Source organism: Salmo salar, chromosome 15 (assembly GCF_965601325.2).
Source record: "Salmo salar chromosome 15, fSalSal1, whole genome shotgun sequence".
NCBI classification, from domain to species: domain Eukaryota; kingdom Metazoa; phylum Chordata; class Actinopteri; order Salmoniformes; family Salmonidae; genus Salmo; species Salmo salar.
The window spans coordinates 33328318-33351431 of NC_138305.1; the positions used below are offsets into that span (position 1 = coordinate 33328318).

Here is a 23114-nt window from a genome sequence, read left to right on the forward strand (position 1 = left end):
GAGTGAAAGCACCGCCAGCATTCAAAAGTGACCAAAACATCAGCCAGGAAGCATAGGAACTGAGAAGTGGTCTGTGGTCACCACCTGCAGAACCACTCCTTTATTGGGGGTGTCTTGCTAATTGCCTATAATTTCCACCTGTTGTCTATTCCATTTGCACAACAGCATGTGAAATGTATTGTCAATCAGTGTTGCTTCCTAAGTGGACAGTTTGATTTCACAGAAGTGTGATTGACTTGGAGTTACAATGTGTTGTTTAAGTGTTCCCATAATTTTTTTTGAGCATGTCAGCATTTTTTTTACACAAGTTTTGAATCCAGCATTATTTTGTGTATCAGTTCATAAACCATGTGCCATGGAATCGGTACATTGAAAATCTCCCAACTATTTTGCAACCAATTGATGCGGCTGTCAATTTTTTGGTCCTTAAATGAAACTGGTATACTTTTTTATTTATCAGAATTTTAGTAAATGTTGGTCTTTTACTGCAGGACCGACAGTAAGTTCCTTACCTTCTCCCCTTTCTACTTGCCTACTCCATTTTTGCGGTAATTCTGTAATCAGTTGGTTGTAATTTTGAATAGAGCAGACATTTTCATATATTTGTTTTTAACTGCATGTGTGACATACCTCCACCACTCCTATTCATAATATAATTTTCAAAGATTATACTGTAGTAAAAGTCCAAAAATAGTTTTTTTAATCAATTAGTATATTTGAGTTTAACCATAATATTTGTTCTAATATTTGTTCAAATATTTGTTTAGTCTTTTCTGATGGTTTAAACTGAAATTGCAACCAGCTTTCTATTGCTTGTTTTAAAAATAGTTATATTTTGGAGATTATTTCATTTTAAAATAACCGAAAGTGAGAGGTTGTAATCCGAATTAAGGGGGGGAAAGCCATTTTTGAACACAGGGTGAGTCATTCTTAATAATCTGCTACAGAACCAGTTCGGATTTAAGTATAGTTTTTGTATGAGTGAAGCCTTTAGTGAGAGATTCAATACTTTAATATTTAATCATTTCTGCCCTCCGAATTCATATTAATTCTACAAATAGGCCCGTTGAGTTTTGTCTGGCTTGCCGTTCCAAATAAAGTGGAATATTTATTTGCTGATGTCATTTTAAGAAACAAGTCGTTAGGTGTAGGCAGGACCATACTGTAAGTAAATAGGTAAACTGGGATATGACACATTTATCAGGGTGATTTTTCCACAAATAGACAGGTATTGTCCTTTCCATGGTAGCAAAATCTTTCTAATTAAATGTATTGTGAGATAATTTCAGGATATGAATACCGAGTATGTCCATTTCACCATCGGACCATTTTATTGGTAAACTACACGGTAATGTAAAAGTTGTATTTTTTTAGAGATCCAATACGTAATATAGTATAATTATCATAATTTGGTTTTAGTCCAGAAAGGTTGGAGGTTATGGATTTAAAAGAAAACATGAATCGTCAGCGTACAATGACACCTTTGTTTTTAATCCCTGGATTTCTAGCCCCTTGATATTATTGTTGGATCTGATTTTAACAGCTAACATTTCGTGTGCAATCATAAATAGATATGCCGATAGTGGACAACCTTGTTTTACTCCTCTTGACAGTTTAAAACGTTCTGAGATGTAGCCATTATTTACTATTTTATACCAAGGGTTACTATACATAACTTTGGAGATACTCCAAAATGGAAATATTCCAGGCATTTATATATGAACTCCAGTCCTACTTTATCAAAAGCCTTTTCAAAGTCAGCTATGAATACCAGGCCTGGTTTCCCAGATATTTCATAGTGTTCTATAGTTTCCAGTACTTGTCTTATATTATCTCCAATGTATCATCCATTTTTTTAAAAACTGTCTGATTTAGGACGAATAATATCTGACAAAAACGTTTTAATTCTATGCGCTAAGCATTTAGCTATCATTTTTGCATCACAACACAGACGTGTAAGAAGCCTCCAATTTTTTTTTTATGTACTGGATCTTTATATATACCACTTGGATCCTGTTTCAGTAATAATGAAATCAGACCTTGTTGAGTGTCCGATAATCTACCATATATATAGGAGTGGTTAAAACATGCTAATAATGGTCCTGAGTATATCAAAAACAGTTTGATATACTTCCACTGGTATGCATTCCAGCCCTGGAGTTTTCACGGACTTAAAGGCTTTAATTGCATCAATAAGTTCTTCTGTGATTTGGCCTTCACATGAGTCATTCTATACAGATGTTAATTTTACATTATTAATAGGGAAAAAATCCATACAATTAGCTTCGGTTTGTGGAGTTGGAGGAGACTGAAACGAAAACATATGCTTAAATTACTTTACTTCCTCTTTCAAAATATAGTTTGGTGAATCATGGGTGACTCCATCATTTGTAACAAGTTTCAGTAAATTATTTTTGGTAGCTTTCTATGTTGTAGATTAAAAAATGATTGGTGCATTTTTCCCCATATTCCATCCAGTTCACTTTATTTTTATAATATATTCCACTGGATCTTTCTTGAATAAATCCCTCAATTTATTTTTGTTTTTCTGTGCCTCAATGGTACAGTTTTTAGTGCTATCTATCTGTAGTGTTAGTCCTTCCATTTCCTTTGTTAATATGGACTCTTTTGACCTAAATTGTGTTTGTTTTATAGATGAGTACTGAATTGCATGGCCTCTAAAGGCACATTTTAAGTGTCCCATACAATAAGGGGATCTGCTGTACCTATGTTATGTCTGAAAAAGTCAGTTATAAATTATTCTGTTCTAGTTAAAAATAAGTCATCCAGTAGGCTGATTTTAAATTTCCAATATCCTCATCCACGTGGAAATTCTGATATATATATATATATATATATATATATATATATATATATATATATATATATGATATATATATATATATATATATATACTTATGTCATTCTCTATCCGACCACATTCTGTCCCCTATCAACATTTTTATTTTTATTTTTTTACTTTTGGCGCCATAGAGAATGACATAAGAAAGTAATCAAGACGACTAGCTTGATTAAGCTTCCGCCATGTATATCTCACTAGGTCAGGGTATTTAAGCCTCCATATATCCACTAATTCCAATATATCCATGACATTCATGATTTCCTTAAGTGCCTGAGGGTGGTAGTGTGATGTCCTTTATGGCTCCATAGAGGTATTTAAAACCGTATTATAATCTCCCACCATAATAATGGAGTCTTGTGTTGCTTGTAGGCTTGATAAATTGTTATATATATTTTTCAAAGAAGCGTGGATCATCATTATTTGGACCGTATAGGTTAAGAAGCCATATCTGTTTATGTTCCAATAACATATTTAAAATCATCTACCTTTTGGACAATTTGCACAATTGAATCAAAATTACTGTTCAGTAATATCGTCACCCCTTTTGAGTTTCTTTGCCCATGAGAGAAATATATTTCGCCCCCCCCTCCTTTTTCCACAAAACTTCATCTAAAATTGTTGAATAAGTTTCCTGCAAGCCAATAGATATTATATTCCTTCTCTTTTAGCCAAGTAAATACTGATAGTATTTTCTTATCTGTTAAGCCATTACAATTATAACTGACTATACTTACTTCACCAATTACCATAATGAGACACAAGTTTCAATTCCATTTATCATAATATATGTTTGTAAATGTACCATGATGATTGAGTGTCTATATAGCTGTACCATGATAATTGCATTGCTACTAAGTAAACCTCCAATTGGTCCCAACTATTCCACGTGCTAAAACCCCTCCTCATCCCGAGTTGGGTTGTCTTCCCAGTGACCGGTAGACCACCCACGATCCCATGGCCCCCGAGAGACCAGGACCCATCCTTCGAAAAGAGCACACAGTGCCACCCACAGAACATAAGCAGATCAACCGCCAAAACCATTTCCATTGCCCTTGCCCCGATTTTGTATTATATAAAAAAATGTATACAATACCATTCAAAAGTTTGGGGTCACTTAGAAATGTCCTTGTTTTTGAAAGAAAAGCAATTTTTTTGGCCATTAAAATATCAAATTGATCAGAAATACAGTGTAGACATTGTTAATGTTATAACATGACTATTGTAGCTGGAAACGGCAGCTTTTTTTTGTGGAATATCTACAGTACATAGGCGTACAGTGGCCTTCCCTGTGGCTCAGTTGGTAGAGCATGGTGTGTGCAACGCAAGCATGGTGTGTGTGCAACGCCAGCATGGTGTGTGTGCAACGCCAGCATGGTGTGTGTGCAACGCCAGCATGGTGTGTGTGCAACGCCAGCATGGTGTGGGTTCGATTCCCACGGGGGGCCAGTACAAAAAAAATGCATGAAATGAAATGTATGCATTCACTACTGTAAGTCGCTCTGGATAAGAGCGTCTGCTAAATGACTAAAATGTAAATGTAAAATGTACAGAGGCCCGTTATCAGCAACCATCACTCCTGTGTTCCAATGGCACGTTGTTAGCTAATCCAAGTTCATAATTTTAAAAGGCAAATTGATCATTAGAAATCCCTTTAGCAATTATGTTAGCACAGCTGAAACAGTTGTACTGATTTTAAAGAAGCAATAAAACTGGCCTTCTTTAGACTAGTTGAGTATCTGGGGCATCAGCATTTGTGGATCTCGTACAATGCTGTGTACTACTCTCTTCACAGAACAGCGCAACCTGGCTCTAACCAGAATAGAGAAAGAGGAGTGGGAGACCCTGGTGCACAACTGAGCAAGAGGACAAGTACTTTAGATTGTCTAGTTTGAGAAACAGACGCCTCACAAGTCCTCAACTGGCAGCTTCATTAAATAGTACCCGCAAAACACCAGTTTCAACGTCAACAGTGAAGAGGCGACTCCGGGATGCTGGCCTTCTAGGCAGAGTTGCAAAGAAAAAGCCATATCTTTGCAACAGAAAAGATTAAGATGGGCAAAAGAACACAGACACTGGACAGAGGAAGATTGGAAAAAAGTGTTATGGACAGATGAATTTTGGGATGTTCGGATCACAAAGAAGAACATTCGTGAGACGCAGAAAAAATGAAAAGATGCTGGACAAGTGCTTGACGCCATCTGTCAAGCATGGTAGAGGCAATGTGATGGTCTGGGGGTGCTTTGGTGGTGGTAAAGTGGTTTGTACAGAGTAAAAGGGATCTTGAAGAAGGAAGTCTCACTCCATTTTGCAACGCCATGCCATACCCTGTGGACGGCGCTTAATTGGAGACAATTTCTTCCTAAAACAGGTCAATGACCCAAATCACAGCTCCAAACTATTCAAGAACTATTTAGGGAAGAAGCAGTCAGCTGGTATTCTCTCTATAATGAAGTGGCCAGCACAGTCACCGGATCTCAACCCTATTGAGCTGTTGTCGGAGCAGCTTGACCGTATGGTACGTAAGAAGTGCCCATCAAGCCAATCCAACTTGTGAGAGGTGCTTCAAGAAGCATGGGGTGAAGTCTCTTCAGATTACCTCAACAAATTGACAACTGGAATGCCAAAGGTCTGCAAGGCTGTAATTGCTGCAAATGGAGAATTCTTTGACGAAAGCAAAGTTTGAAGGGCACAATTATTATTTCAATTAAAAATCATTATTTATAACCTTGTCAACATCTTAACTATATTTCCTATTCATTTTGCGACTCATTTCATGTGTGTTTTCATGGAAAACAAGGACATTAAGTACTGCAGTGCATCTCCTCCTCATGGACTGCACCAGATTTGCCAGTTCTTTCTGTGAGATGTTACCCCACACTTCCACCAAGGCACCTGCAAGTTCCCGGACATTTCTGGGGGGAATGGCCCTAGCCCTCACCCTCCGATCCAACAGGTCCCAGACGTGCTGAATGGGATTGAGATTTGGGCTCTTCGCTGGCCATGGCAGAACACTGACATTCCGTCTTGCAGGAAATCACGCACAGAACGAGCAGTATGACTTGTGGCATTGTCATGCTGGAGGGTCATGTCAGGATGAGCCTGCAGGAAGCGTACCACATGAGGGAGGAGGATGTCTTCCCTGTAACGCACAGTGTTGCGATTTCCTGCAATGACAACAAGCTCAGTCCGATGATGCTGTGACACATTGCCCCAGACCATGACGGACCCTCCACTTCCGATTCTATCCCGCTCCAGAGTACAGGCCTCGGTGTAACACTCATTCCTTTGATGATAAACGCGAATCAAACCATCACCCCTGGTGTGACAAAACCGCGACTCGTCAGTGAAGAGCACTTTTTGCCAGTCCTGTCTGGTCCAGCGACGGTGGGTTTGTCCCCATAGGCGACGTTGTTGCCGGTGATGTCTGGTGAGGACCTGCCTTACAACAGGCCTACAAGCCCTCAGTCCAGCCTCTCTCAGCCTATTACGGACAGTCTGAGCACTGATGGAGGGATTGTGCGTTCCTGGTGTAACTCGGGCAGTTGTTGTTGCCATCCTGTACCTGTCCCGCAGGTGTGATGTTCGGATGTACCGATCCTGTGCAGGTGTTGTTACACGTGGTCTGTTACACGTGGAGGACGATCAGCTGTCCGTCCTGTCTCCCTGTAGCGCTGTCTTAGGTGTCTCACAGTACGGACATTGCAATTTATTGCCCTGGCCACATCTGCAGTCCTCATGCCTCCTTGCAGCATGCCTAACAGGCTGACTACACCACTCGCGTTGCGTGCGTTGCAAAATACATTTAGAAATCTATGTTATTCAATTGTTGCACCCACACTGCTCGCGCGCACCAATGAGCGTCAGTTCTATTTCTGACGCAGATCGCGCTGCATGTCCTGCCTCTCCCATCTCCTCATTGGTTTATAGAAGCAGGTACCCACGTGCCATCACCTCATTGGTTATACCCATGTGTGTGACTGAAAGACGAACGAGGTCATTGGCGGTAATGCACCTAATTTATGAAAGTTGCCAATCGCAATATAAAGTCAAGAGAAGAAAAGGCCTGGAAGGAGGAGAGATGACTAGGAATGATTCGGTTGACCGTTTTTTGTGTTGCTTAATTGTCGGAGTAGAGGACCTTGTGCATTTCAGGTAAAATAACAACTCAATGTTTATATCCCAGGACAAATTGGCTAGTAACAGCAAGCTAGCTAAATGGGACAAAATAGCTAGCAAGTGCAAGCTACAGTGCCTTGCGAAAGTATTCGGCCCCCTTGAACTTTTCGACCTTTTGCCACATTTCAGGCTTCAAACATAAAGATATAAAACTGTAATTTTTTGTGAAGAATCAACAAGTGGGACACAATTATGAAGTGGAACGAAATTTATTGGATATTTCAAACTTTTTTAACAAATAAAAAACTGAGAAATTGGCCGTGCAAATTTATTCAGCCCCCTTAAGTTAACCTGTTATGGCTAGGGGGCAGTATTTTCACGGCTGGATAAACAACGTACCCGATTTAATCTGGTTACTACTCCTGCCCAGTAACTAGAATATGCATATAATTATTGGCTTTGGATAGAAAACACTCCAAAGTTTCTAAAACTGTTTGAATGGTGTCTATGAGTATAACAGAACTCATATGGCAGGTCAAAACCTGAGAGATTCCTTTACAGGAAGTGGCCTGTCTGACCATTTGACCACTTTAGGGTGTTTTCTATCCAAAGCCAATAATTATATGCATATTCTAGTTACTGGGCAGGAGTAGTAACCAGATTAAATCGGGTACGTTTTTTATCCGGCCGTGCAAATACTGCCCCCTAACCCCAACAGGTTAAGCCTCCATATGTAATGTCCACTAGTTCCAATATCCATAATATTCATAATTTCCTTAAGCGCGTGAGGGTGATAGTTTGTAGTGTGATTTACTTTACGGTCCATTGAGGTAATTGAAACCTTATTATAATCTCCCACCATAATAATTGAGTCATGTATTGCCTCTAAGCTCGATAAATTATTATATGTATTTCTAAAGAAGCGTGGATCATCATTATTTGCAACATATATAGATAAATGAGCAAAATCTCTTTATAGTCCAATAGCATATTTAAAAGGATCCGCCTTCCTTTCGTAACGTTGTCAGGTAACTCATCTATTGACAATTTTGGTAAGAGGGCCTGGGTATGGCTTTGCTTTAGGTGCCTTTGCACCACGCCTGTAAATTAGAATCGAGTTGAAACACCACTGTTACCATAGAGAGAAACACAGCCCAGTCAGAAACAAAACGTTTAATTCTAGGTTTGAAACGCTTTGAAATGACACTGGGAAGCTAGGAAATAACTTTTTGCTCTCTCGCTCGCTCTCTCTCTCTTCCTCTTCCCCCCCTCTTCTTTGACCTTGGCAGCTCCTGGAACTGTTTGACAGCGAGGACCCCCGGGAGAGGGACTTCCTGAAGACGGTCCTGCATCGGATCTACGGGAAGTTCCTCGGGTTGCGGGCTTTCATCAGGAAGCAGATCAACAACATCTTCTTGCGGTGAGTGAATAGTGAAGCGCCCCTCTCTCTTGTTCACAGGAGCAAACAGTGGGGCCTCCTTCGAAGACACACAGAACAGGAATCCATAAAACTGAGTTCAAAGTCCATGGTCGTATTCATTAGGGCTTACCGTAGCAAAACTTTTCAACTGGAATAGAAAAGTAGCGTTTCTCGTTGGACGAGATCATGAATACCGCAACCTCCCCTGTGTGCCTGGGAGCCCACTCCTGTCAGTTGACTTCCCCTCTTCTTTCTGTCTATGCCCTGGCTGAGAAGGGAACTGTCCAGCTTTCTGTCTATGCCCTGGCTGAGAAGGGAACTGTCCAGCTTTCTGTCTATACCCTGGCTGAGAAGGGAACTGTCCTGCTTTCTGTCTATACCCTGGCTGAGAAGGGGAACTGTCCAACTTTCTGTCTATGCCCTGGCTGAGAAGGGAACTGTCCAGCTTTCTGTCTATGCCCTGGCTGAGAAGGGAACTGTCCAGCTTTCTGTCTATGCCCTGGCTGAGAAGGGAACTGTCCAGCTTTCTGTCTATGCCCTGGCTGAGAAGGGAACTGTCCAGCTTTCTGTCTATGCCCTGGCTGAGAAGGGAACTGTCCAGCTTTCTGTCTATGCCCTGGCTGAGAAGAGAACTGTCCAGCTTTCTGTCTATACCCTGGCTGAGAAGGGGAACTGTCCAACTTTCTGTCTATGCCCTGGCTGAGAAGGGAACTGTCCAGCTTTCTGTCTATGCCCTGGCTGAGAAGAGAACTGTCCAGCTTTCTGTCTATGCCCTGGCTGAGAAGGGAACTGTCCAACTTTCTGTCTATGCCCTGGATGAGAAGGGGAACTGTCCAGCTTTCTGTCTATGCCCTGGCTGAGAAGGGAACTGTCCAACTTTCTGTCTATGCCCTGGCTGAGAAGGGAACTGTCCAGCTTTCTGTCTATACCCTGGCTGAGAAGGGAACTGTCCAGCTTTCTGTCTATACCCTGGCTGAGAAGGGAACTGTCCAACTTTCTGTCTATACCCTGGCTGAGAAGGGAACTGTCCAGCTTTCTGTCTATACCCTGGCTGAGAAGGGAACTGTCCAGCTTTCTGTCTATACCCTGGTTGAGAAGGGGAAACTGTCCTGCTTTCTGTCTATACCCTGGCTGAGAAGGGGAAACTGTCCTGCTGTGATCGTTTCCCTGGCAGGCTTTCCCAACCAGGTTCTTTCAGGCAGCAGCAGCTGGGGACAACTGGTAGATAGATGGGACATGATCAAGCCTACGTCAGACCCACAGCACAACTGGTGTCAGTGGCTGAGAACTGGTGTCACAGGTTTTACACATGCTATGATTCGACTCTGAACATCGATTTTAGCAGAGTGGGCCATCCTCATGCACTGTCTCTATCCTTCTCTCTGCTCCGTTGTGTCCTATCAGAGCCATATGCTCCGCTACTCAGTGAGTAGTCATTTGTAGTTTGATTGTGATGGTGTGTTTGTGTTCTGGTAGGTTCATCTACGAGACTGATCACTTCAACGGAGTGGCTGAACTCCTGGAGATACTGGGGAGGTGAGTCCAGAGGTGGTGTGGTGGGACACTGGGGAGGTGGTGTGGTGAGACACTGGGGAGGTGAGTCCAGAGGTGGTGTGGTGGGACGCTGGGGAGGTGGTGTGGTGGGAGTTCAAGCATGCATCAACTTGCATCAACATAAATCAATGTTTTCAAGCACCTTTGACTCTAGCAGCAGTGGCACAGCTGGAACTAGGACATGCAACCATTTACACTCGTATGCCAGAATATCTCCATTTGAGCTAATATACTCACCACTACATCAGTAGGTCCTTTTAGTGTTGCTACAGGCTTTTCTGCTGTTAGCTCCCCATCCCCACAGAATTCTGGGAAACCCAGTCTGACCTCTGCCTTTTCCACTTTTTGAGCTAAAAGACGCTAGTGGCTCTTCCTGTTTAGTTTTATTTGTAGAAAGTGTTCTTTTGTTCCAGCAGTGAAATGTCTCTCTGGCTCTAGCTATGAATAGTCATCTCTGCTTCTCAGACCGCCCACCCTGCTCTCTGTGTCCTCAGCTATTCTGGATATGGGGGGGGTCTGTTGGCTGCATCATCCATAGTGTGTGTGTGTGTGTCATGCATGTGTGTTTGCTAATGCTTGCTTTTTAAGGCAATGATTGATTGAAGTGTTGTTTTTGTCTATCTGCAGCATCATCAATGGCTTTGCACTGCCATTGAAGGCGGAACACAAGCAGTTCCTGATGAAGGTGCTCATCCCCATGCATACCGCCAAAGGACTGGCCCTGTTCCACGCACAGGTAACCAAATGCGTAACTGATGCTCAATTAAGTTATGAATCCATACGTGTTAAGAGAAGAGGTAGAACTAGGATTGGAACTGGAATGAACATCTCCACCCTCTCTTTGAAAACTACGTGCTGAATGTCCCCTCCACTTCCAATATTCATAATATGCTAAATCATGATTTGTCCAAAGCACCGGAACTAATGCTGTTCGTTATCTCACGCAGCCCGTTGCATCACGACAGATCTACGGTACCATTTATGTTTACGTGGTCTGTCTACGAGAGATTACCAAATTCCTAATACGAGATGAATAAATAACCCATTTTAAAAGGGGTTGATTTTGAACTACTCACTCTCACGAGACAACAACTCTTCTCTTTTTAGCAGCTATCTAAATCTGAGAAATGTACCTGGCATAATGTGGGTTTTAAAAGGAATTCTAGGTATAAGTTCATACAATATTATGATATGGTAATTGGCCTAGCTACCCATTTTGTTCTGTCAGGTCAGGCTTTGTGAACAGTAGATGACCTAGATGCCTAGTTAAGCATAACGCTCATGAGCTGAAGTGAACTGCGCTCTGAAAAAAGCCTTGGATAACAGTGATATCTAGTGGCCGTAGAATGAACTTGAAAGCTCTGATAGTATTGTGTACAGAACATACCACATGTGAACGTTTCTGTTAACAGTAAGTAAATAATATCACTACCTGTTCTGTTTCCTTTTAGCTGGCCTACTGTGTCGTCCAGTTCCTGGAGAAGGACCCCACCCTCACAGAGCCGGTACTCTAACCAACTAACATTCGTCACGTTGTTCTACCGTCGGGACACTAGGTTCTGCTCTCCCTTGGAGCTGTAGGAATGTTGTTGTGTGCTAGGAATCTATCTGTGTGCAGCTTTCATGTAGGGGACAAACAATGTTAGCTTTCTCAAACAAGTTTGAGTCCAAAATCATGAGTAGTTCATAAGGTACCTAGCTAAATGGCATGTAAAATGCTGCAGCACTATCGACCTATGTACAGGGCTGTAGGTTTGTTGACTAAAGACAAAGACAAAAAAAACTAAAGATATTTCCTTGGAACTTAGTGTCATCTGTTCAATCCTCAGGTGATTCGGGGGCTGTTGAAGTTTTGGCCCAAAACCTGTAGCCAGAAGGAGGTACGTCTGTCTGTCATCACTGGTAGATGACACCGAACACTCTAACAGATGCTGTACCTTGTATACCATAAGTGTGGTTCTGAACAGTTTACCTGCTTCTCTTGAACATATGACTTCCTCACGTGTCTGTTGTTTCCCACCTGACCTAGGTGATGTACCTGGGGGAAATGGAGGAGATCCTGGATGTCATTGAGCCCACCCAGTTCAAGAAGATCCAAGAGCCCCTGTTCAAGCAGATCTCCAGATGTGTGGCCAACCCCCACTTCCAGGTACAGTCTTGACTTCCTTGACCTTCAACTTACTTTTAGCTCCTAGTGGAGCGAATGGCATCAATAAAAGTGCATCTCCAGCGAATCCTGATCTGGGACATTTTCTTGAGTTTGTTTCAGGTGGTTCCTCATACAGTACATTAAGGCTATTTCTGCTCCTCCTCCATTTACTGCTACATGTACTTTTTTCCCGTTCATTTTCTTTCCAGCACTGCTCTAAATGGGTTTTCAATCTGGCAGTGGAACTGTGAAAATGTCTGCCCTATACGTAACATGTTGCTGTCATTTACTGCCAGCCCGTCTCATTTCCTGTTGATCCCTACAGGTAGCGGAGAGAGCCCTCTACTTCTGGAACAACGAGTACATCCTGAGCCTGATTGAGGAGAACATCGACAAGATTCTGCCTATCATGTTTGGTAGCCTGTACAGAATCTCCAAAGAACACTGGAACCCGTACGTATGCCACTCTCCGGTTCTCAACTCCTTTTTTTGTTGAATTTTTTTATTTAACCTTTATTTAACTAGGCTAGTCAGTTAAGAACAAATTCTTTGCCCCTCAGGGTAAAGCATTAACAAGCAACGCCATGCTTAGTACTGAACTCTCTTACCTATAGTTGGCGTAGAAGTTGGGGTCTTATGTTATCCCTAACTAACTATGTACGTATGACAAAATGGTCATGTTTCCTCCAACATCCTGTCACTGAAATACCAAAGTAATGTTTTTCCAGTTATTTAATCTCAGCATTGCTACTGTAGGATTGACTGAGAGCCGGTAAATATCCTGTGGATGTATTTAAGTCAGATGCCATTGTCCCCTGTGTGTTTCCAGGACGATTGTAGCTCTGGTCTACAACGTGCTGAAGACCCTGATGGAGATGAACAGCACACTATTTGATGAGCTGACAGCCTCCTACAAATCAGACAGACAGCGGTGAGTGAGCTCCCTCCAGCTCTTATATTCATTCTTGTTCTTCAGTCCAAACAAACAGTGTTCACAAACTATTACAATAACTAGTCAGGTATAATTTCTGAAGCGGGGAAACAAAGCTGCATGGCACAACACACTGGATTACCTAACCTCTGTTAGTTACCCTTTTTCAAGGACAGTCAGGTCTTACAGCGTCTTGTGTGTGTCTGTGCGTGACGTGTGTCTGTGCGTGACGTGTGTCTGTGCGTGACGTGTGTCTGTGCGTGACGTGTGTCTGTGCGTGACGTGTGTCTGTGCGTGACGTGTGTCTGTGCGTGACGTGTGTCTGTGCGTGACGTGTGTCTGTGCGTGACGTGTGTCTGTGCGTGACGTGTGTCTGTGCGTGACGTGTGTCTGTGCGTGACGTGTGTCCGTGCGTGTGTGGTGTCCGTGCGCCCGTAACGTGCTTGTGTCTCTCCAGGGAGAAGAAGAAGGAGCAGGAGAGGGAGGAGCTGTGGAAGAAGCTGGATGAGCTGAAGCTGAGTGACGCAGCGGCTCTGGTGCAGAACAACAGCCACGGGCTCCAGAACGCTGCCCAGAACAACAACAACAGCAACAACAACAATCACCAAGGAAACCAGGAGAAGGGCACCGCTGTCATCGCAACGGACCATGAAGACCCTGTCGTCGCCATGGATACCGCAGAGAATGTCAAGGGCGTCAAAAGTGCCAAATGACACAGGACTCCATTTTGTACTCTGTAACGGTTTCCAGGCCGTCTGAGAACTGTCAGGGAGGGGCTTGGGGGTGACGGGGAGGAGGAGCTTGAGAAAATAGCCACACAAAAAAAAAGAGAGATAAACCTCATCAGTATGTTAAATCTATATACAGTAAAACTACTTCAAATGCCAGAAATTCTCCATTGGCAGAAAACGTATATTTCAACTTAAGACTATTTTGGGATGTTACAGTGTGACCACAGTATATTGGTAAGCTTTTTTTGTCTGATCAAAGAATTTATCCTTTCACATTTAGTTTCTTAACTGAGAAAAGTTTTTTTTGGGGGGGGGGGGTGATATTCAATGTATGAAAATATAGGAGGGGGAGAAAATGACTTGAAAATAACCTTTCTGATTGTGCTGCACTTCGAGAAGCTAAATGGCTATTTTAAGATTTGTCTATTTTGTATGTGCTTTCATCACTGCTGCCAACAGAGGGGTGCAAACTGTAAGGAAGAGGGGGTCGGGGGCGAGCTTTGGAGGGTGGGTGGGTGGGTGGGTGGGGGGCTATGGAGAAAGGACTGTGTTAGTCTCTACATAGGAGACCTGAGTGAATGTCACTATCATGAGGTCTTGTGTTTCGGGTGTTTGATATATGTATCTGAATACATGAAGCTTAATGTTATAGCCGTTATTATAGCACATTCAAGACCTGCAGCCATACAACCTATTTACAGTAAGTATTTGAAATGAGTTTAGTTTAGAGAAACGAACGATGAAATGGGCACAGATTTAAGTAAGTACAACATATTTTTCCAGTCTGAATAGAAAATTGATTAATAGATAATGCCGATGTAGAAAAAGGTAATGAAATGAGCCATATATTTTTTTCCAGAGTATTGTTAAAGGCAGAGATGTGGATTTTTGAAGCCAGATGGTGGCAGATTGCCGATAGTGTGGTTTCTGCAGATTTAAACGTGGCTGGATGAAGTGTGTGCGTATGGGGGTCAGGGGTGTTTGCTTTAACGTGTCTGTTCTCTATTGTAGGTCCAGTCTTTTCTGATGCCTTTTCTGTCAGAGTGTACCATTCCAATCTCTGTGACATGCAACTGTGTGGGGAACCTGTTTTGTAATAACTGACCTTATCTAGGTTTTAAATAAAAAATAAAGTCTACCATATGTTTCTACTCTAAAACCACAGGACTATGGCTCTTTCTTTCGTATTGAGTAGAAGCGACACGTTGTCACCAGATGGCGCCAGAATTTAATGTTAATCTTCTGTGGGAAATGTAGTATGCTTATTTGAAAACCTATCTATCAAAAGTTAAATATAGGCCTTGATTCAATCAGATCAAGCGTTGACCCTCATTGGCAGACATCCACATAGCAGATGTTTTGGAGGTATAACCGGTATGAGCTGACCGATAGGTGAGTGGCTGCCCTTCCTTATTGGTTCGTGCTATCCAGTCCGGGATCCTTGGGACATCCATACCCTAACCATTGTACATTTCAACTTCAATGCGGTAGGGACATCCCAAGGATTCCAGATAGCATTTCCATATTATCCCTACAGCGTTAGAAGTTCAAAGTGGCGATAGAAAGTGTAGGCTAATGCATGTTTTCATGTTAATTTGGATGGGGGATTTATTGCTTCAGTCTAATTGAGGCGTGGACAATAGACAAGTATACATTCAAGTGGGAATGGGATTTGTCAGATAAAGTCGGGTGGTTTCGTTGCATCCAATGGCAGTGAATAGAGCTAGATAAAGGAATTGTCTTTATCTGTTTCATTATAGCAGTGGTTCCCAACTCCGGGCCTCAAGTACCCCCAACAATACACTTTTTTACTGTAGTCCTGGAACAGCACACCTGATTAAACTAGTCAACTAATCATCAGGCCCTCAATGAGTTAAATCAGGCACGTTTGTCTGGGGCTATAACAAAAAGGAGTGCTGTTGGGGGTACTCGAGGACCGTAATTTGGAACCACTGCATTATAGCCTCTGTGACAGCATGGGCAGCACCATTTAGGCTATAGCCATTTTGAAGTACTCCATTTTCTTGATGAATGGCTGATCCATCCTGATGACCCGGTTGGAAATGACACCAAAAGGGTCACCAGGAGGGATCAGCCAATGAAGTTGGAAGTCTCACCCAGTTGACTACATTAAAATGGTGGAAGCCCTCAATGGCGCTGCCCATGCTAACATAGCCTTTTGTCCAATAGAGGCCTCTATCATTCTCTATGTGCGGATCTGATAGAATCTTACCCTTTATTATTTTTCAAAGTATTCAAACCCAGCACAGGTTTAACATTTTATTGCCATAAAGTTCAGCTTAAAAATCTATTAACTTTGGATTTTTCCCCACTGATCTTCTACATAACCACCCCATTTAAAATGAAAACATTTTGAAATGTACATTTACATTACATTTACGTCATTTAGCAGACGCTCTTATCCAGAGCTACTTATGTATTGGGGCATTCAAGTCTTATTTAGGAAAAGTTGAGGCCAGCAAGCAAATATTTGTTTTTAAATGTAGTATACCCTCTTATTAAAATACTATAGCAACCTTAGTTTAACACCAATCAAGAGATCTTAGCCTCTTAGCTCAGACATAATCTGAGAGGAAGTTGTGTATCTCTTTACTGGAAGCTTGAGGGCATTATTTTTGCTATAATTGTGCAATCTGTTGGTACAACATTTACATTTAAGATTATTATGAAAAAAAAATAGAAAAGTATAAAGTGGCATTTCATTAAATGTATACTGTATATGCCTTACAAATTGAAAACTGGGATGTCTTGATGGCAACAGTATCCTCAGTGGTTGGGATGTAATCTATAACAATTCATAATTTTTTGTTTGTTTTAGAGTGAAGATTTAAAGGGGCAATCCAGAGTTGAAACAATAACAAAGCACTCTCCCGTCACTTTTTTTTGGTAAAAAGCAGAGGATTCAAATCAATATCAAATCAAATTTTATTAGTCACATGTGCCAAATACAGGTGTAGACCTTACAGTGAAATGCTTACTTACGAGCCCCTAGCCAACAATGCAGTAAAAAATAAAAAAAGAATAAAAATATATATATAAGCAATAAAAGTAACAAGTAATTAAGGAGCAGGTTGCGGCTGAAGAAATGTTACCACTCTCAAATTCATAGACAGAGCTATGGATGCAAGGACTGACCATCAAAATTATAGTTTTATGGATGTTTTGAGGCTATACTGTGCTTTATTTACAAACATTGGAGTTGAATAAGCTTATATTTTGGGTTCTGATGGGAGGCAACACTTGAACTAAGCTCTTAAGGATTTAACCCTTTTTTTCAATTTTCAGCTAAAATGACGCACCTAAATCTAACTGCCTGTAGCTCAGGACCTGAAGCAAGGATATGCTTATTCTTGATACCATTTGAAAGGAAACACTTTGATGTTTGTGGAAATGTTACTTTAATGTAGGAGAATATAACACATTAGATCTGGTAAAAGATAATACAAAGAAAAGACATGTGTTTTCTATATTTTTTTGTTGTTCCATCTTTGAAATGCAAGAGAAAGGCCATTATATGACTTAGGAGTCTAGGCGCAATTTAGATTTTGGCCACTACATAGCAGCAGTGTACGTGCAACATTTTAGACTAATCTAATAAACCATTGCATTACTGTTCAAAATGTTCTATCAAGTCTATCGAAATGTGCCTAATTGGTTTATTGGTACATTTAAGTACATAACTGTGCACTCTCCTCAAACAATAACATGGTGTTCTTTCACTCTAATAGCTACTGTAAATTGGACAGTGCAGTTAGATTAACAAGAATTTAAGCTTTCTGCCCATATATGTCCTGGGAAATGTTCTTGTTACTTACAACGTCATGCTAATCACATTAGCGCATGTTAGCTCAATAACATACATTTTATACAGTGCCTTCAAAAAGTATTCACACCCCTTCATTTTGTCCATATTTTTTTGTGTTACAGCTTGAATTGAAATTAATTAAATGTAGATTTTTTTTGTCACTGGCCTACACACAATATCCCATAATGTCAAAGTGGAATTATGTTTTACAAAAATTCAATAAAAAATGAAAACCTGAAATGTATTGAGTCATGTTAAAATATAAAACTAAAATGTTTGCATTTGTGTTCCTTTCTTTTTTTAGTACACACAAAGAATATACAATATAACAACAACATCTTAGTCTTTACACTGAAATAGGTTCTGATAGTAGTGTTTTGAATATGTCATCAGTGTGATCTTGGTTGTCACTAAGTTAGATTCATTTGATGTGTGTGTCTGTCTCATTTGTATGCAGAGTTTCATTTTGAGCAGGGAGTACATGATTTGCATTGCTGTGTTTCATTTTGCAAGATGTCTGTGGGGTTTGGGGAAATTGGCTGTTTTGTGTTTAGAGTTTTGAGTAACTGAGATGTAGTTTCAGAAAACTTGTCTTTAACAATTGGGAAAAACTGTAATCACGTCAGACCAACAAAAGAGTCACAGCAAAATCTTTTGTAGGATCTTTTATACACTATTTTAGCCCCAGCTGTTGGAACTTTCGCTTTCCTGGATATAGCCACTATATTGTGATCAATGGGTACGGATACAACTTTAGAACAAAGTATTAGTAGTATTAGTAAAAATGTGATTGATACATGTGGATGATCTTGTTCCTGTAGTATTTGTAAACACCCTGGTAGTTTGATTAATAACCTGAACCAGATTACATACACTGGTTACAGTGAAAAGCTTCCTCTTGAGCAGACAGCTTGATGAAAACCAGACATTTTTACATTTTTGTCATTTAGCAGACGCTCTTATCCAGAGCGACTTACAGTAGTGAATGCATACATTTCATTTTCATTTCATGCATTTATTTTTTTATTTTTTTTGTACTGGCCCCCCGTGGGAATCGAACCCACAACCCTGGCGTTGCACACACCATGCTGGCGTTGCACACACCATGCTCTACCAACTGAGCCACAGGGAAGGCGTATATTCAGGTCCCCAGACAATATTCAGGTCCCCAAGAAAGTAGACCTATCTGTTTACATCACATACATTATCAAGCATTTCACACATATTATGTAGATACTGACTGTTCACAGTTAGTGGCCTATAGCAACATCGCAAAAGTCTTAAGATCTCGGGGCGGCAGGTTAGAGCAGGTAGCCTAGTGGTTAGAGCGTTGGGCCAGTAACCGAAAGGTTGCTAGATTGAATCCCTGAGCTGACAAGGTAAAAATATGTTGTTCTGAACAAGGAAGTTAACCCACTGTTCCTAGGCCATCATTGTAAGTAAGAATCTGTTCTTAACTGACTTGCCTAGTTAAATAAAGGTTAAATTAAAATAAAGACGTGCCAAGTGAACCTACAACCACAACACTTCATTAACACTTGACATAAGATATTCTCTAGGCATTACAGGGATATGGCATTTCTGTCTTTTCTATAGATGTTATATCCTTGTATTGCTACTGCTGTATCATCAAATTAATTATCTAAGCGAGTCTCATAATAGTTTTAACATGATTTTATGATGACTACCTCATCTTTGTACCCCACACATTCAATTAACTGTAAGGTCCCTCAGTCGATCAGTGAATTTTAAACACAGATTTAACCACAAAGACCAAGGAGGTTTTCCAAAGCCTTACAAAGAAGGGCACCTATTGGTAGGTGGGTTAAACAAAAAACAGACATTGAATATCCCTTTGAGCATGGTAAAGTTAACAATTACACTCTGGATGATGTATCAATAAACCTAGTCACTACAAAGATACAAGCGTCCTTCCTAACTCAGTTGCCGGAGAGGAAGGAAACCACTCAGGGATTTCACTGAGGCCAATGGCGACTTTAAAACATTTACAGAGTTGAATGGCTGTGATAGGAGAAAACTGAGGATGGATCAACAACATTGTAGTTACTCCACAATACCAACCTTATTGACAGAGTGAAAAGAAGGAAGCCTGTACAGAATAAAATATTCCAAAACATGCATCCTGTTTTCAACAAGGCACTAAAATAATACTGCCAAAAATGTGACAAAGAAATTTACTTTTTGTCCTGAACACAAAGCAAATGCAATACAATCCATTACTGAGTACCACTTTCCATATTTTCAAGCATAGTAGTGGCTTCATCATGTTATGGGTATGCTTGTAATCATTAAGGACTTGAGGGTTTTTTTCAGGATAAAAAAAAACGAATGGAGCTAAGCACAGGCAAAATCCAAGAGGAAAACCTGGTTCTGCCTGCTACCCACCAGACACTGGGAGATAAATTCACCTTTCAGCAGGACAATACACTGGAGTTGCTTACCAAGAAGACAGTGAATGTTCCTACAGTAAGTGGCCAAGTTTCAGTTTTGACTTAAATCTGCTGAAAATATATGGTAAAACCTGAAAAGGGTTTTCTAGCAATGATCAACAACCAATTTGACAGAGCTTGAAGAATTTTGAAAAGAATAGTGGGCAAATGTTGCACAATCCAGGTGTGGAAAGCGCTTACAGACTTGTGAAGTGAATCCTTACCACTGCTACACCTGGCTATCAACAGCACCTTGTCTGGCAGCAAAACAGTTCATTCAACCTCATTTACTGACTTTTAAAAAACATACAGTTGAAGTCGGAAGTCTACATACACTTAGGTCGTTTTTCAACCACTCCACAAATTTCTTGTTAACAAATTACAGTTTTGGCAAGTCGGTTACGACATCTATTTTGTGCATGACACAAGTACTTTTTCCAACAATTGTTTACAGACAGATTATTTCACTTATAATTCACTGTATCACAATTCCAGTGGGTCAGAAGTTTACATACACTAAGTTGACTGTGCTTTTAAACAGCTTGGAAAATTCCAGAAAATGATGTCATGGCTTTAGAAGCTTCTGATAGCCTGTGGATGTATTTCAAGGCCTACCTTCAAACGCAGTGCCTCTTTGCTTGACATCATGGAAAAATCTAAAGAAATCAGCCAAGACCTCCACAAATTTTTTTTTGCAGACCTCCACAAGTCTGGTTCATCCTTGGGAGCAATTTCCAAATGCCTGAAGGTACCGCGTTCATCTGTACAAACAATAGTACGCAAGTAAAACACCATGGGACCACGCAGCCGTCATACCGCTCAGGAAGGAGACGCGTTCTGTCCCCTAGATATGAACGTACTTTGGTGCGAAAAGTGTAAATCAATCTCAGAACAACAGCAAAGGACCTTATGAAGATGCTGGAGGAAGCAGGTCACAAAAGTATCTATATCCACAGTAAAACGAGTCCTATATCGACATAACTTGAAATGCCGCTCAACAAGGAATAAGCCACTGCTTCAAAACCGCCATAAAAAAGCCAGACTACGGTTTGCAACTGCACATGGGGACAAATATGGTACTTTTTGGAGAAATGTCCTCTGGTCTGATGAAACTAAAATAGAACTGTTTGGCCATAATGGCCATTTTTATGTTTGGAGGAAAAAGGGGGAGGCTTGCAAGCCGAAGAACACCATCCCAACCGTGAAGTAAGGGGGTGGCAGCATCATGTTGTGGGGGTGCTTTGCTGCAGGAGGGACTGGTGCACTTCACAAAATAGATGGCATCATGAGGTAGGAAAATGATGTGGATATATTGAAGCAACATCTCAAGACATCAGTCAGGAAGTTATAGCTTGGTCTTCCAAATGGACAATGACCCCAAGCATACTTCTAAAGTTGTGGCAAAATGGCTTAAGGACAACAAAGTCAAGGTATTGGAGTGGCCATCACAAAGCCCTGACCTCAATCCTATAGAAAAGTTGTGGGCAGAACTGAAAAAAAGCATGTGGGAGCAAGGAGGCCTACCAACCAGACTCAGTTACACCAGCTCTGTCAGGAGGAATGGGCCAAAATTCACCCAACTTATTGTGGGAAGCTTGTGGAAGGCTACCCAAAACGTTTGACCCAAGTTAAACAATTTAAAGGCAATGCTACCAAATACTAATTGAGTGTATGTAAACTTCTGACCCAATGGGAATGTGATGAAATAAATAAAAGCTGAAATAAATAATTCTCTCTACTATTATTCTGGCATTTCACATTCTTAAAATAAAGTGGTGATCCTAACTGACCAAAAACAGGGAATTCTAACTAGGATTAAATGTCAGGAATTGGGAAAAACTGAGTTTAAATGTATTTGGCTATGGTGTATGTATACTTCCGATTTCAACTGTAGCTGATATGGCTGACTTCCTTAAACAAATATGTTTTCTACTGACAATTGAGATGTACAAACGATGGCATAAAGGGACGACAAGCGGATATGAGGCAATCCGTAATTTCAATTAAGACATTAATGACCGAGCTAGGACGGACATAGTAAATATAACTATTTGTTCAGCACTTCTGAAATGTACAGCAACAGAATTCAGAAATTGGGTCGTTCTTACAGTATTCTCCTTGCACACCAAGTCAGAACCATAGGATAAATAAAGGGGACATATAAGCAGACAATTAAAGCTCTTTTATTTTGATTTTACAAATGTTAGAATTTGTCTAGATCATTGACAAAACATTACAATTAAATGTGTGAATACCTTCTGAAAGCGCTGTATGTCCAAAAATTGATGTCACAACTCCAGATTTTGTCACGCTCTGACCTAGGAAAGCTGTGTTTTCTCTGTTTAGTTAGGTCAGGGTGTGATAGGTGGGTGGGCATTCTGTGTTTTGTTTTCTATGTTTTGGCCCGGTATGGTTTCCAATCAGAGGCAGCTGTCTATCGCTGTCTCTGATTGGAAGCCATACTTAGGCAGCCTGTTTTTCCCTTTGTTTTTGTGGGTAGTTGCTTTCTGTTTAGTTTGTAAACCTGACTGAACTGTTGGCTGTCATTTTGTTATTTTGTCTAGTGTTCGTTTCCATCAAAATATAATACGATGAGCACTCTACACGCTGCGCCTTGGTCTCCTCTAGTCGACGCCCGAAACAGATTTACCCTTAATTACACCCAAAAATGCTTACTATAAAGGGGTAAAGGAGCTAATTTATTGTGGTAGGATGTTTATCAATTACATTTCTTACCAAAAAGTGAAATAAAGTAGAGTCTGAATCTGAACATGATTGATAAGCACACAGCAATTATTTATATACACTGGAAAAGTTTTTAAGTCTTCATATCAAGATAATTGAATAAAGTGCATGCTGTGCACCTGAGTAATGGGTTTACCATTCCAGTGTTTAATTGCTATATTGTAATTACTTCGCCACCATGGCCTATTTATTGCCTTACCTCCCTTACCTTACCACTGTATATAGACTTTTTCTACTGTATTACTGATGTTTGTTTATTCTATGTGTAACTCTGTGTTGTTGTATGTGTCGAACTGCTTTGCTTTATCTTGGCCAGGTCGCAATGAGAA

At 40.8% G+C, this 23114-nt stretch overlaps 1 protein-coding gene across 1 annotated transcript in view; it reads left to right on the forward strand.

Moving 5' to 3' along the window:
* The window catches only part of LOC106571204 (serine/threonine-protein phosphatase 2A 56 kDa regulatory subunit alpha isoform), an 86409-nt gene extending 72140 nt beyond the window's left edge, over positions 1-14269 (forward strand). The window contains exons 5-13 of the mRNA XM_014143986.3: positions 8269-8399; positions 9876-9935; positions 10581-10689; positions 11405-11458; positions 11783-11833; positions 11983-12102; positions 12428-12555; positions 12932-13033; positions 13491-14269. Coding sequence (XP_013999461.1) covers positions 8269-8399; positions 9876-9935; positions 10581-10689; positions 11405-11458; positions 11783-11833; positions 11983-12102; positions 12428-12555; positions 12932-13033; positions 13491-13746 — 1011 coding nt within the window. The 3' untranslated portion in view covers positions 13747-14269. The remainder of the gene's footprint in view (positions 1-8268; positions 8400-9875; positions 9936-10580; positions 10690-11404; positions 11459-11782; positions 11834-11982; positions 12103-12427; positions 12556-12931; positions 13034-13490) is intronic.
* Positions 14270-23114: the final 8845 nt, after the last annotated feature.